General features: G+C 46.8%; 5 protein-coding genes across 5 annotated transcripts; 1 reads left to right on the top strand and 4 right to left on the bottom strand.

The window, feature by feature from the left end:
• Positions 1 to 51: 51 nt before the first annotated feature.
• MCYG_03093 (glycosyl hydrolase) lies at positions 52 to 2,584 on the bottom strand (the record flags this gene model as incomplete). The annotated part of the gene is made up of 3 exons (XM_002847541.1): positions 52 to 685; positions 776 to 1,420; positions 1,473 to 2,584. The coding sequence occupies 3 exons, from the start codon at positions 2,582 to 2,584 to the stop codon at positions 52 to 54; spliced, it is 2,391 nt and encodes a 796-aa protein (XP_002847587.1).
• Positions 2,585 to 4,030: 1,446 nt separating this feature from the next.
• MCYG_03092 (mRNA export factor elf1) lies at positions 4,031 to 7,484 on the top strand (the record flags this gene model as incomplete). Its single annotated transcript, XM_002847540.1, has 3 exons — positions 4,031 to 6,087; positions 6,142 to 6,708; positions 6,767 to 7,484. 3 exons carry the CDS (start codon positions 4,031 to 4,033, stop codon positions 7,482 to 7,484), a joined length of 3,342 nt encoding a protein of 1,113 aa, XP_002847586.1.
• Positions 7,485 to 7,783: 299 nt separating this feature from the next.
• On the bottom strand, positions 7,784 to 8,611 carry MCYG_03091 (conserved hypothetical protein; the record flags this gene model as incomplete). Its single annotated transcript, XM_002847539.1, has 1 exon — positions 7,784 to 8,611. The coding sequence occupies one exon, from the start codon at positions 8,609 to 8,611 to the stop codon at positions 7,784 to 7,786; it is 828 nt and encodes a 275-aa protein (XP_002847585.1).
• Positions 8,612 to 9,080: 469 nt separating this feature from the next.
• On the bottom strand, positions 9,081 to 10,160 carry MCYG_03090 (conserved hypothetical protein; the record flags this gene model as incomplete). The annotated part of the gene is made up of 1 exon (XM_002847538.1): positions 9,081 to 10,160. One exon carries the CDS (start codon positions 10,158 to 10,160, stop codon positions 9,081 to 9,083), a length of 1,080 nt encoding a protein of 359 aa, XP_002847584.1.
• A 366-nt stretch (positions 10,161 to 10,526) lies between these two features.
• MCYG_03089 (conserved hypothetical protein) lies at positions 10,527 to 11,854 on the bottom strand (the record flags this gene model as incomplete). The annotated part of the gene is made up of 4 exons (XM_002847537.1): positions 10,527 to 10,816; positions 10,883 to 11,161; positions 11,235 to 11,387; positions 11,494 to 11,854. The coding sequence occupies 4 exons, from the start codon at positions 11,852 to 11,854 to the stop codon at positions 10,527 to 10,529; spliced, it is 1,083 nt and encodes a 360-aa protein (XP_002847583.1).
• Positions 11,855 to 13,438: the final 1,584 nt, after the last annotated feature.

Raw genomic sequence — 13,438 nt, 5'->3', positions numbered from 1 at the left:
GTTTATTCTACCCCTTTGAGTTATATATTATTTGCTCTGTAGAATATCAAGTCATTTCATCTTAAGCCCTTGATCTGCCACCTCCGTAAACCGAAGTCCATCACTTTTTATACCTGCTCCAAGACTAGGCGGGACATCACTCTGTCCAGTTCCCCAGGCGCTCTCTTTATCTCCAAGTGTGAGTTCAAGCGTTCCGCCATTCAGGAAGAATTCGTGCCCGATCCAGTTCCGGGTATACTCCTTGCCATCCAGTGTTGCTCGTTGGATGTACACGTTCTTGTACCCGCTGTCAAAATTAATGTTACGTACAGTTGCCGTCTTCCCTGTCACTGGGTGCTTAATGCTGACTGCTTCGAAGAAGGGAGGCAGAATGAAATACACATTCTGTCCCGGGTTTGGGAAAAGGCCTATCATTGCAAAGACAGTGAAGCTCCCCATTGCACCCGAGTCGTCGTTTCCAGGCACCCCAGAGGTGGTGTCGTTGAAAAGGGAAGGAATATAGGTATGTGCACGTCTAGCGGAGAGCCCGGGGCGGCCGGCATAGTGATATAGGAATGTTGCGAGGAAGGATGGCTCATTGCCTATGTATAGTATACCCGACTCATGGAGATAGTCTAGACGAGAGACAAACTTTGATGGACCACCAAGGATATTGATCAGTGTCGACATGTCATGCGGGACGAAACTATAGAGACGGGTTAGTTTGGTGCGTAACTCTACGTTAGACTCGGGATTAGAAACGAACAATTGATTCTCCCATATGCCAGACTCGTACGTCTCCTGTGAGTTTGATGTTAGGGAACAAAATTGTGCAATGTTGCTGCATAGGATTGGATCCTGGTATCCCCATGAGCCATTCTGGTATCTCGGTTGAAAGAACCCAACAAAGCCTGTGTCCTTTCCATTGATAAATGATGTCTGGTCTGGCTTGAATAAGTTCTGCCAGTTTCCGGATCTATCCAGATATTTCTCGTACTCCTTATCTAGTCCCTTTCCTAATACCCCGATGCAGTAATCATTATATGAATACTCAACTGTCCGCGATATACTGCGCGTTGTGATTCCGGTTCCTAGGTAATCATAGTCTTGTGCGGGTATATAACCAAGGGCTTTCCAGCTCATTAGCCCTCCTCGTCCTTCAATAGACCAGTCTGGCGGTTCAACTTCAGCATCTTTGACAACAGCCTCATACGCAAGGTCCCAGTCGATTTTGTCTGTGACATTTTTCACATATGCATCGGCAATGACAACATCAGCATTGGACCCGCTCTGGGTAAATCCCTTGCATAAACTCATGCGGCAGTCAGGCAGCCAACCCTGATGCTTGTAGGTATCAAGGAGGCTTCGTATCATTTTTGCCAACACCTCAGGGTCAAGTATGGTGAGCAATGGCAGCTGCGAACGGAACGAGTCCCAAAGACTAAGCTCGGTTAGAAAGTGGTCCGTATTGTAAATTCCATCTCTAAACATACCAGTAAAAGGAGTCAAAATAAGGCTCTTCACTTTTCCAAAGTGGGTTCTCCCCAGTATAATCCTGCGGCGAGATCATTGTGCGGTATATTGCGCTCCAGAATGTTCGGTGGAAGCTGTCACTGGCTCCTCCAGATTTCACTGAGATATAACCAAACTTCTCCCTCCATACCTTTTCAGCATTGGAGCGGACTTTGTCAAAATCCCAATGTGGTCCCGGAATTTCTCTCTCTGCATTTTTACAGGCCTGGTCCTCGCTGATGAAGCTCATGCCCACACGAGCATTAATCAAGGTTGTACCGTCACTCGATGCCTGAAATTGTACAAAAGCTCCAGCCTTCACATAGAACAGATTAAATCCTCGTCCCACAGAGATAGACTTAGGTTGCGTCCCGGCTCGATTACTGATGTATATTCCGGTGTTTATCGCTTCTGCTCCAGAAAAATCAACGCAGACAAAGGAGTCGTAACTACCTAGTCCGAAGCTGGGTAGAAATGTTCCGTTTGCCTTAACTCTAAGTGTTTTCTCGTCCAGTGAAATGGCAGCCTTTTGTCTAGAGTCCTGCAGGTCGGTCAAGTCTACCAGCACCACAGGTGAAGTTCCATTCATGCCCGCATCATTTTGTGGGAAAGTAAAGTGATATAACGCTGTATGTTCTGTGACCGTCATCTCCGCATTGATGCCGTTATTCAGCTGCAAGGCAAAATACCCAGGCCGTGTTTTCACACTGTTTGCAACGTAGTGCACTGCTCTATCTCCTTTTGAGAATTTGCACTTATCTATGTCATCATCTTGACAAAGTTGGGGCACGAGAGGGAAATTTCCCATCGATGGCTTCCCGCCAGTTCCCGAGTCATGCATATGAGAGAAACCAGTTACGTTGCTACCATCCGTGGCAAAGCCACCGTAGTTTTCGCTGCTATCAACATCTGCCACAGCCTTTGCCATGCCATACGGCAGGCTAGCTCCAGGAAAGACATGTCCGCCATTAGTTGTGCCGATTAGTTGGTCGACATAATCGAGGACATCACCTTTGCTTTGTGCGGCGGCTTGAGAAAGAAGAATATAACAAGCAAGAAGAAAAGGGTATCCATATAGGACCATGAATGCCATTATTCTAGCTTAGCAAGTCTATGGCCTGCAGCAACAATGTAGTTGAGATGTCGTCCTGTATAAGGACGAGAAATACAGCGGCACATGAGAGTCTTAGAACTGCGGAGAACCTTCCCGGCATATGAAGCATGGGTATGCGGTGAAGGTACATGTACCACCATGTATACATAGTAAATGCCCTGCATACCATTCTGTCAGCCGGCTGCCCGTGAAACAGGGATTGCCAGCGAAAATTATGGGATCTGTTGTGTAGCAGTTACACGGCGCCATGAATCATTGGTGGTTTGTCCAGACAAGATTGTACGATCATCCGCGCTACTTGGTAGCCCCTTGTCCATTGTTCGCCAGCATGATGATACTGCTCTGTGTGTAGCATTTTCAGCTTTAGGATACCCTGGGGCAATTTCAAATTGGAAGATGGGCCACGTATATTTCTAGAGTATTAGCCCGACTCGGCCGGTCTCCACTGCACGAAAAGGTGCACTCCCTGAGTATTTAGTTATCGTGTTATATCGCCCGCTCTGTGGTGTATGTGTCCAAGGTAAAATTCCAACCTCATGCTCGTCTCGCTGTACCAGAAACAATTTTGCATCAATCCATGAAGACGATGCAAAGGCTGAAGGACTACCTGAGTCTTCTAATGTAGGTAATACCTTAAATAACGTTAACTTAAGCCTATTAGTAAATAACTAGTTAATTACCGCGTACGAATATTACATACCAGATGTTTGAAGATCTCAATGGTGCAAAATCAATGTGTATTCGGCTGCTCTATTGTTATTGTATGAACAGAGCTCGAGGCCCAACCGCCAGTCATACGATGTATGTGTGCGTTCATAGTAAATAATGGCAGGGAAGGCGAGCTAGAAAACGTGCAGCTCTGCGTGGATCCGAATCGCTGAGCCCCTGCAAACCAAGTTACTTTTAGTGAAGTCTTGTTATTATCAGCTATGTAACGGCTATATGGGAGTTTACTACTCCGTACACTCCATATTGCCCTCTCTCTTCACGTCGACACCTCAAATAAAACCACAGCTCCAGATCGTTAAGCTGAGAGAGAATTCGATATTCTGCTCCATGCTCCGTAGATGCAATTCTCCGGTCCTGCATCGTAAGCTGATGGCTGGTTGTCGGCTTGAAAGTCGAGGATGGACAGATATTACCCAATTAGGAACGCCAATGTAATCGATAAGGAAAATTTCATTTGCTGACTCAGCATGTTTCGCCCCTCATGAAAAACATCGAAATATATTTTTCTCCTTTCTGTTTCTTCAGCGTTTTTAAGGGCCGGCGGCCATGTCATTTGCTTCTGTTTCATTGTTTTCTAGTGTTTCTATTATCTGTATTGTCTTTTCTTGAATGTGATATTTCCGTTGCTTTCTTTCGTGCGCCGACACTCTCCACTCCCGCGCCTTGGACAGGTTGGGCTTTCAGTATCACAATAAAATGCCCCTCCTCGAAACCGCACCCATGCAGTCAGAAAGAATTATTCCTGTAGCATTGAAAGCTGCAGATGGAACCATTGGGGATGATGTTGCATCTCTGTTGAATACCGTATTTGAAGCGCAATCATCGCAGCAAGCGTTGGACGCTTCGTACGCCCTTACCAACCTCTTGATCAGCACCGGCAGCGTTCGATGCCTTCATAATTACAACGTCATCCAAGAAATAAAGAAGGCTGCGGCAGATAAGAAGAATGGCGCGAGGAGGGAGAGCTCCATGTTGATTCTGGGAGCTTTGTTTGAACGATATCCTCTGGAAAACCCGCTGAGTGAGGTTGTCTTCCTCCTTGAGGATGGCGGCTTGCTCTACCTTGCATTGGATCTACTGGCAGATAAGGGTGCAGTCGTGCGAGAAGCAGCCCAATATGCTATTGATGCCTTATTTGCGTGCCTAAAGGAAGAATCTCTTGTCCACGCCCTTGTCGAACCTCTTTCTCGATATCTAAGCAAGGCTACCGGGAAATGGCAGGGAACAATAGGAGCATACAAGCTGCTTGAAAAAGTGGCAAAGAGGGCTGAAATTGGCACAGAGAGTAAAGAGAAGGAAGAGCTTAAAGATCATCTACGACTCACCCTTGGCCATAGGCTGAAGGATTTGATCCCTATTGTTGAGAGTGGAATGCATGACTTGAAGGCAGAGGTTGCTAAGCAAGCTGTGAAGACCATGGCAGCACTCTCTACTGTCCTTGACAATGATGATGTTGCAAACCGAATTCCGTTGTTGCTCAAAACCATGGAGAAGCCGTCGACCGAAACTCTCCAAAAGGCCATCCATGCGCTTTCTCAAACCACCTTCGTAGCGGTTGTTACATCACCAGTCCTAGCATTGCTTACTCCTCTACTTGAACGATCTCTTAATACCCCAACTACCACTCAAGAAGTCCTCCGCCAAACCGTTGTAGTCGTTGAGAACCTTACCAGGCTTGTCCATGACCCCATTGAAGCCAGGACTTTCCTGCCTAAGCTGAAGCCTGGTGTCCAGCGTGTCAAAGACGGTGCTTCTCTTCCAGAAGTACGAGAGCTTGCTACGAGAGCTATGAATGTCATTAACAAGGCTATGGGCGATGATGAGAACGGCGTCAGAGATTCTCGCGTTACAACCGAGCAGGTTGAAGCCGTCCTCGACGAACAAATGAAACCTTACACCAAGTTCAGCCAGTCGGATGAGAAGCGTTTCTGGGGAATTAGCAGAACCTATATCGCCAACATGGTCCGAGACGATGCCAATTCCCGGCTTCTCGATCGTATTCCTGTGTGTGTTGGTCCATATCTCCGATCTTTCGTCCCTGATGGAAAACAGGATGAGATTGCCGCAGCTGTTAAGGCTCATTTCGTTGCAGAAGATGAGCGCCGATTTGGTGTTCCCGTCAAAGAGGATGACGGGGAGATTGAAATTGTCAATGCTAACTTTTCCCTTGGTTACGGTGGTCGACTCCTCCTCTCACACGCTAATCTAAGGCTCCTGAAAGGTCATAGATATGGACTGTGTGGTCGTAATGGTGTCGGAAAGTCCACTCTCATGCGCAGTATTGCTAATGGCAAACTTGAAGGGTTCCCGCCCCAAGATGTTTTGAAGACTTGCTTCGTTGAACACAACCAAGGCGAGGATGCTGAATTGAGCGTTTTGGAATTCATCACGAAGGACCCCGAGATGGCTGCGGCCGGAGAGGAGAGGATCTCTGCTGCACTTAACGAGGTCGGCTTCACCCCTGGCCCAGAAGGTAGACAGCAGCAACCCGTTGGCTCTCTGTCTGGTGGTTGGAAGATGAAACTGGCTCTTGCCAGAGCTATGATTATGGAAGCCGACGTTCTCCTACTTGACGAACCTACCAATCATCTGGATGTCGACAATGTTAAGTGGCTACAAGAATATTTAAAGAAACACACAGAAGTTACCAGCTTGATAGTCAGTCACGACTCCGGTTTCCTAGACGCAGTCTGTACAGACATCTACCATTATGAGCAGAAGAAGCTTGTTCACTACAGGGGGAACCTTGCAGAGTAAGTTACTATTACACTACAAATCTGCGTCCGTTCACTAACGTATAGCTATAGTTTTGTCAAAGTCAAGCCGGAAGGAAAGAGTTATTACACCCTTTCTTCTGTCAATGCAAACTTCAAATTCCCCCCTCCTGGCATTTTATCTGGAGTCAAGTCTGCTACTCGCATCATCCTTCGCATGACCAACTGTTCCTATACCTACCCTGGTAGCAGCAAGCCATCATTGGTCGATGCAAGCTGCGCTCTCACGCTGTCTTCTCGAGTTGCTATTATTGGCGGCAACGGAGCAGGGAAATCTACTTTGATGAAACTGCTCACCGGTGAGACCATTCCACAGACGGGGAAGGTCGAAAAGCACCCCAACCTACGTATTGGGTATATCAAGCAGCATGCGCTGGAGCACGTGGAAATGCACATGGAGAAGACTCCTAATCAATATCTTCAATGGAGATATGCGAATGGAGACGACCGTGAAGTTCTTATGAAGCAAACCCGCATCCTCACTGAAGAGGATAAGATCCAGATGGCCAAACCAGTCGATATTGGAGATGGAAAAGGGCCGCGCAATATTGAAGCTTTGATGGGAAGGCAAAAGTACAAGAAGACTTTCCAATACGAAGTGTAAGTTCATACCCTAGCATAAGTATGTCCTCCCTCCACAGGCACTAATAGAAAGTAGTAAATGGAAGAACATGCTCCCCAAGCACAATACCCAGATCTCTCGTGAAACGCTTTTGGAACTCGGATTCCAAAAGCTCGTCCAAGAATTCGATGATCATGAAGCATCGCGTGAAGGTCTGGGATACCGAGTCCTTGAACCCAAGGTTATCTCCAAACATTTTGAAGACATCGGCCTCGACCCTGAGATCGCCAACCACAACGAGATCGGTGGTCTTTCCGGTGGACAGAAGGTCAAAGTTGTCCTTGCCGGAGCTATGTGGAACAACCCCCATTTGCTCGTGCTGGACGAGCCCACCAACTTCTTGGACCGCGACTTCTTGGGCGGCCTTGCTGTTGCGATCCGTGAGTTTAAGGGCGGTGTTGTCATGATCTCCCACAACGACGAATTTGTCGGCGCACTGTGCCCTGAAAGGTGGCACGTTGAGAATGGCCGGATGACCCACGCTGGCACTACGGCCGTGGCACTCGATCGATTCGAAGATCAGTCGCGCGCTGCTAGCACTGTGGCCAGCAGTGTCGTGTCCAGTGCCGCACCGTCCGCTGTGAATTCGGGTGCTGAAGATGGAGGCGAGCTAAAGTTCAAGGCTAAGAAAAAGAAGAAGATGACCAGAGCTCAGCTCAAAGAGCGTGAGGTCCGCCGCAGACTACGACATATCGAATGGCTGAACAGCCCTGCCGGGACTCCTCACCCACCAGATACTGACGATGAGCAGTAGTTCGTCGTCTTATAATTTTTTTATATCTTATATCAAAAAGTACCCTAATCTTTGTTCATGTTTGCAGTTCGGATATCTCACGAGTTATGCCTTGTTTTCTATTATCTATTTCTGTCATATACAATCAGGTACTCATTTTCTAGACACCAAAAGGCGGGAAGTAATTAGATAGAACGTATGGATCATCGGCGTTGTCCTGGGGTTTTTTTTCATTTCTTCTTCTCTTCTTTTCTTTTTGATAGAGGTCTAAAAAATAAATTGGATTAAGTCTTTCGCATCAATGCTTGTATCATCGTCAACTAATCCATCTGCGCATATACATCCAGTGCCTGGTGCAGCTTTCCAAAGATCCCACCATGCCAGCCCTTCAAGGCCTCCCATTCTTCGCTTAGTAGCATCACTCGACTCATTTGCAGCCAGCCTCCGATAATAAAATCCGCATAGGACGGCCTGTCACCCATCAGGAACGGCCCGGTGGTGTCTCTCCTATACATCTCTGCCAGTCCAGCCAGGGCCTGCTCGTAGGACCTAAGCATCTCGTCCCTCTGCTCCCCCTCAACGCCCAACTCCTCCCACGGCCTGCCTGCCCTCCTCGCGAACTCTGCCCTGATCTGGTCCTCAGTGGCAGGGTCAAATGGTATCGTATGTACCATCAGCGGCACATGCGCAGTAAAGACAGCGTCGACGTTGGTATTAAACTTGACATATTCCTGGACGGATTCGTCCACCTTTGCCTCTGAGATGGGCGCAAACAGCACCGGGTTTTGTCCATAGACAAACTTTAGATCCTGTTTTGGGAACAAGTCTCCTCCCGACGACGGGTACTGTGCCTGTAGGTATACTGCGATCTCAAAGGAGTCACCGACTATTCGACCAGTGGCCGGGTCAGAGAGCATAGGGAGAGTGTGATAGGGAGATCCATCAATGAATGTGCGTGAGGCAGGGATGTTGAGAGCGCCTCTGACGCTGCTGATATCGAGAAAGGGGACCCAGGTCGTCTTATAGGGCGTTTTTTTGAAGTTCAGGGCATATCTGGACTTCCATGGGTTGGGCGAGCTGGCGTTGTCTAGCACTGGTGGTGCGAGGGCGATGTCATAAAAGATCATTGTGGACGCAGGCAAAACCATGGTCTATATTGATTTGATGAATATGGACTGTTCTGTGTGCTTGCGAGTATCAAAATCTAAGGATTGTCTATGGAATACTCCGTACTTATACATTTATATATGCCTAGTTAACTAGTTAGTGGAGTGCTGGGATGAGCGAGAAAGACTCATGAAGACTCATACATACGTCTTACTAGGCCAACTGTTATTATTATGCAGAACATCACCACCAGCATAGCGTCACCATCGTCAATACGAACTTGTCAGTTAGTCGATAAACCGAATTTCGATCGCTTGTGAGTTATGCCGTAAAAGGCGGACTGAATGCAACATCCGCTCAAAATTATGTTTTGTTATCAACCAGTTAGTTAACGAGTTCGTTCAATAGTTATACAACTAGCCAATGTGTAAAACCAGGACAAGGAGTGTAGTCGTTAGATGGCTGGCCTTGTTACCCACTCTTTACAAGCCATTAATCCCACATCCTTAGCTAATTATCCAGGGCAGAGAGTATTTGGCCCGCACCGTAACACTTCCTAGCATGCGTAAGAAACTCGCTTTTTGACATGGCACGCATGCTTCTGTTACTGAAACTCGTGCCCTCAGCTCTATCTTCCTCCCCTTGAGTAGGGAGCTCGTCGGCCTTGAATTGAACAAGCATCCACTCGCACCCTTTACACCAAAGACCATGCTCAAGGGTGTTGTCTGGCAGCAAACATGGAAATTGTATTGATGCCATACCACTGAACTCATCTGGTTCTCGCTCCAATCCATCTTCCGGTAACAGCCATGATGGATGACCAGTCAACGGTTCCAAGGGAGGCTCTAGTGCCTTTATTGCGGCATAATAATCACAAGTCATCCAGTTGGGCATCCTATCCCATTCACGCATTTCAGGAGTTATTATACTTTTATCCACAATCGGCATCGTGCCATTAGCCCTTGCAAGTTGCACTACAGCCAAGACAGAAACGAGCTTCGGCCGCCATGACTTGTTAATGTTTTGTTCCTTATAAACACCGGGAATGCCCTTCATCACCGCGAGCTTTTTAAGCTGGCGCGCCTCGAGTGAGTAGATCGTCTGGGCCCTCGGAATAGGTATCACCCAGAACGAGTGGTTATATTCCAAGCACATATAACAGCACCGCTCACAGGTCGGAAGAAACAAGAAGGGGCCGAATCTCTCACACGCGACGCAAGCTTTGGACCGCAAGACGGCGTGTAGTTTATCGGCTGAATGGTGGCGGAGGAGATTGGACTGGCCAAGTGCCTTGAGGGTATCTGGTGCATATTTCATGAGGTCACGGTATGCTGGTAGCGACTCGACTGTGACTCTGCCTTTGCGGGACACACGCGAAAGGCGAGATAAAGATCGGAAATCCAATAGATTCAAGGCATTGTGTAAAATCTCGAGAGATAGAGGATCTAGAAGGCCGAGAGATGATGGACCAGAACGGCGCCGGAGAGCTGATGGTTTGGCTGGTTTATCGACCGTGATCATGAACCCAATAAGGTGGTCGGGGCGATGGGCTACATGTAAGAGTACATCGTCGTCGCATGCTGTGGACATGGCAGCGCCAGAGTGCTGTCTTTCTACCGTTGAGGCGTGTATATAGATGCGAGGGATTTTACCTGCAAGCGGAAGAGCTTTGTATTTAAATAAGCTACATCCACATAACTAATAAGCTTAGAGCGAGAGGCCTTTTTAGGTATAATTTTTTTTATCTTATTAGCAAGGTATATATTTATTACGTATAACTACAGGGTTAAAATGCTATTGAAGTCTTTGGGCGAATCAAATATTTTGAATTGCTTGAAATATCTTTGCATATAATACAGAATACCCAAGATATAGTAATTATTTAAATTGAAAATTTAATCGGCCTCCCAAAAGTTTGTAGGGCCAGTTTTTTTAAAATCCTAACGATTTTGCAAACTAAGAATGAATTATAGGACCTCCAAGGATTCTGTCTCCTCGCTTCAAAGGGCCATCATCGTCATCGTTAATTGCGATACTGTCGTTGGACCGCTGTGCTAGCTTCTTCTTATCGTCTCTCATCGCAGATATTCCTCGAGACCAGTCAATGCTATTAATGTACATGGCATTTGCAAACCATCTATAGCTATCAGCGTTCAGGACAGCATCACGAGGGTTTGCAGCCGCGAGAAGTATGACGAGGTCAGGCCCATAGGCTACCTCTCCATCAACTTTCTTATCCAGGCACTCTATTCCGCCCTGTTAGCGATACCAGTCGATATTGATGGTAACATGGTTGAGAACGGAAGAGATACCTCTGAATACCAGATGGCATAGTTCATGGAGGAACGTCCCAGCAGTCGACATTGTAAGCTTCATAGGTTTCCCTTCCATAATTTTTCTCTCCGGATTCTCTCCCTTCCACGGGGCGAGGCTGTCTTTGCGTTTTGGCCATTCGAAAGACTGGGGGCAGAATGTGATGGAGGTAGCATCCCCAAATGTGGTGTAGGCTAAAACTGTTCCTGTGCATGTTATGCTGTTGATTCCACCAACGTATCTTTTGTAAAGTGGAGTCCACCAGAGAGGTGAGGGCGCTGTAGAAATTATAATGTTTTGTTATCAGAGGTGGCTAACCCATCAAGCAATATGTATAGGGAATTCACGTACCTTTAACTGTTGTTAGAAGCTTGCCAGTTCTCCTCCCTGTCCTCATGTTATACAGCCATCGGGTCTTCCATGCCCATTTATCAGAGCAGAACAGGCCAGGGTTCAAACCATTATGGGTGTTATGGGAATCATCGATGATCCCTTGGAAAGTATCTAGATTGTGTATGATGCCTCGTTAGCACAATTATACCATAGGTATGCGTGGTTAAAACAATATTTCTTAAAGATGAACATTATGGTACCATTATACCTCACTTACTCCGCACAGTATTGAGAAGAGAAATGCTTTCAGCAGCAACCAGTGTTGGATCAGCAGAATCCGGTTGAATTCCAAAGAAGGATTTTAAAGTGGCCCTGATAACCTTATCTGTGGCATAACTATTAATAGCTTCGATTGACACGGCTGCCATATCGATGGCCTCATTGTAGACGGCTTGCATGTCTACATCAAGACCTTCACATGAACCTCCTGTGTAGCGGTCTGTCCGCGTGATTGGCCCCAGGCCCATCTGAACCCGAAATCGTGAGTAGACATCGACAGAGGCAGACAGGGACAGTAAATGGGTAAACCAGACAATGATCGCAAACCAAAGGGCGCCAGGTACGCCTGCAACCCTCATCTTTGGGTGAAGTAGGTGATAAGTTTCAATTTAGTTAAATAAAAGAAATCTAATAGCCCTTTGAAGTATACAACCAGGCCGGCTTCAATGGGTACATATACTCTTCCTTTTTGTCTTCTGTTGTCCCCCCTTTTCGGCATCATATCAGTTCAGATGTTATTAGACCAGGGTACATGCCAAATTTACAGTCTCCCCCCCTTTTTTGCTTAACTATTCCTCTCTGTTCATGTAGTTAATGCACGGTGTATTATACTCCGAGTAAGGTTGTAGTCCCGCGGATGTAACTGGAAATGCAGCCATTGGATAGCATCTTACTTGCTCATAGCGCTCTATTGACCGCTATTATCACCTGCCAACAAGGGCCAGCCTTGACGGCGTTGCTAGACCGCAATGGTCTGGTCATTTGAAAGGGTATCTCCGAAGGCAGAGTACCATGTTGATGGTATATAATAACATGATTAATCTGTTAAACACAGAAAGCTCTGGCTTGGTGGGCACCAACTATAACCCATACAAGCAACTGTATGGCTTTGCTAACCAAGCTTTTGCAAAGATGGTACGGAGTAGGAACCTTTTATTAAGGTGGATATTGCTGCCTTCGCTCAGGTAAGGACTTGCATAAAAACTAGTACTCCGTAGTTAAGGGTCAATAACGGGAAGTTATTAACTAGTCCGCTGTAGCTACACAACTAGGACGTAGACTTGTTCGTTTTCGGAGTGATACTCCGTCTTTTATAAGAACGAGGGCTAAGCTTTGACCACGCGGAGCCGCGGGAAGTTTCGCTTACGTAACTAACTAAAACCACTTTGAGCTTTTTCCTTTTTTGAGACAACAAGGTATGATGAAGGTTATATCAGACTTCATATCAGAACCCGCCTCACGCAGAGTACTGCTTAAAGGACAAAAACAAAAATACTCTAGCGGGAAGATATAATACTTCCTACTGGAGCAACGAAGTTTGCCGTTGGATTATGGATACATGATCCGTGTCCAGGCCCTGCATAAATTTACGCCCTTTGTTACCCCATAACTGCCCCATCCTCGAGGCAACCACTCGCTCCAGACCTTGAACACTGCACAGAAAAATTACCACAGAGCTCCCCACCAGAATTATAACTAGTTTCCGAAATGATTCACAAATTACCACTGACACGTGAAAGCGTGTATGGAGTACGGAGTACAGAGTATACCCAGCATGGCATGACATGTATTTGAACACCTGTTCCTGGAAACACCTGGGCTTCTTGAAAAGAAATCTGCTTGGGTCTGGGTGAAGTCCGAATGGCCCCGGCTATGATATCCGAATTGCTAATCCCTGGGGTTAAAGCTTAGTTATCATTCTGTCTGATTCTCCTAGCCCCTGCTAGTTACTGATTCAACCGCGTTTATAGAATGATTGAGCCTTGGGAAAGCATGGGCTGATACTGACTTATGGCTAAAGGGATGTTAATGCAAGGATAGGCGTACAATAAACGGCAACTCGCTCTATGTTGCCTCGGGAGAGCTTGTTGTTAGTTACATCGCTTCTAGGGGCAATGGCCGAACTCCCAAGTACTTAAGGGACTGCTCCTGCGAGAAGTGCC

The sequence above is a fragment of the Microsporum canis genome, genomic scaffold, assembly GCF_000151145.1.
Source record: "Microsporum canis CBS 113480 supercont1.3 genomic scaffold, whole genome shotgun sequence".
NCBI lineage: Eukaryota > Fungi > Ascomycota > Eurotiomycetes > Onygenales > Arthrodermataceae > Microsporum > Microsporum canis.
The sequence above is the reverse complement of the archived record's forward strand: the minus strand, read 5'-3'. Positions and strand labels throughout refer to the sequence as shown.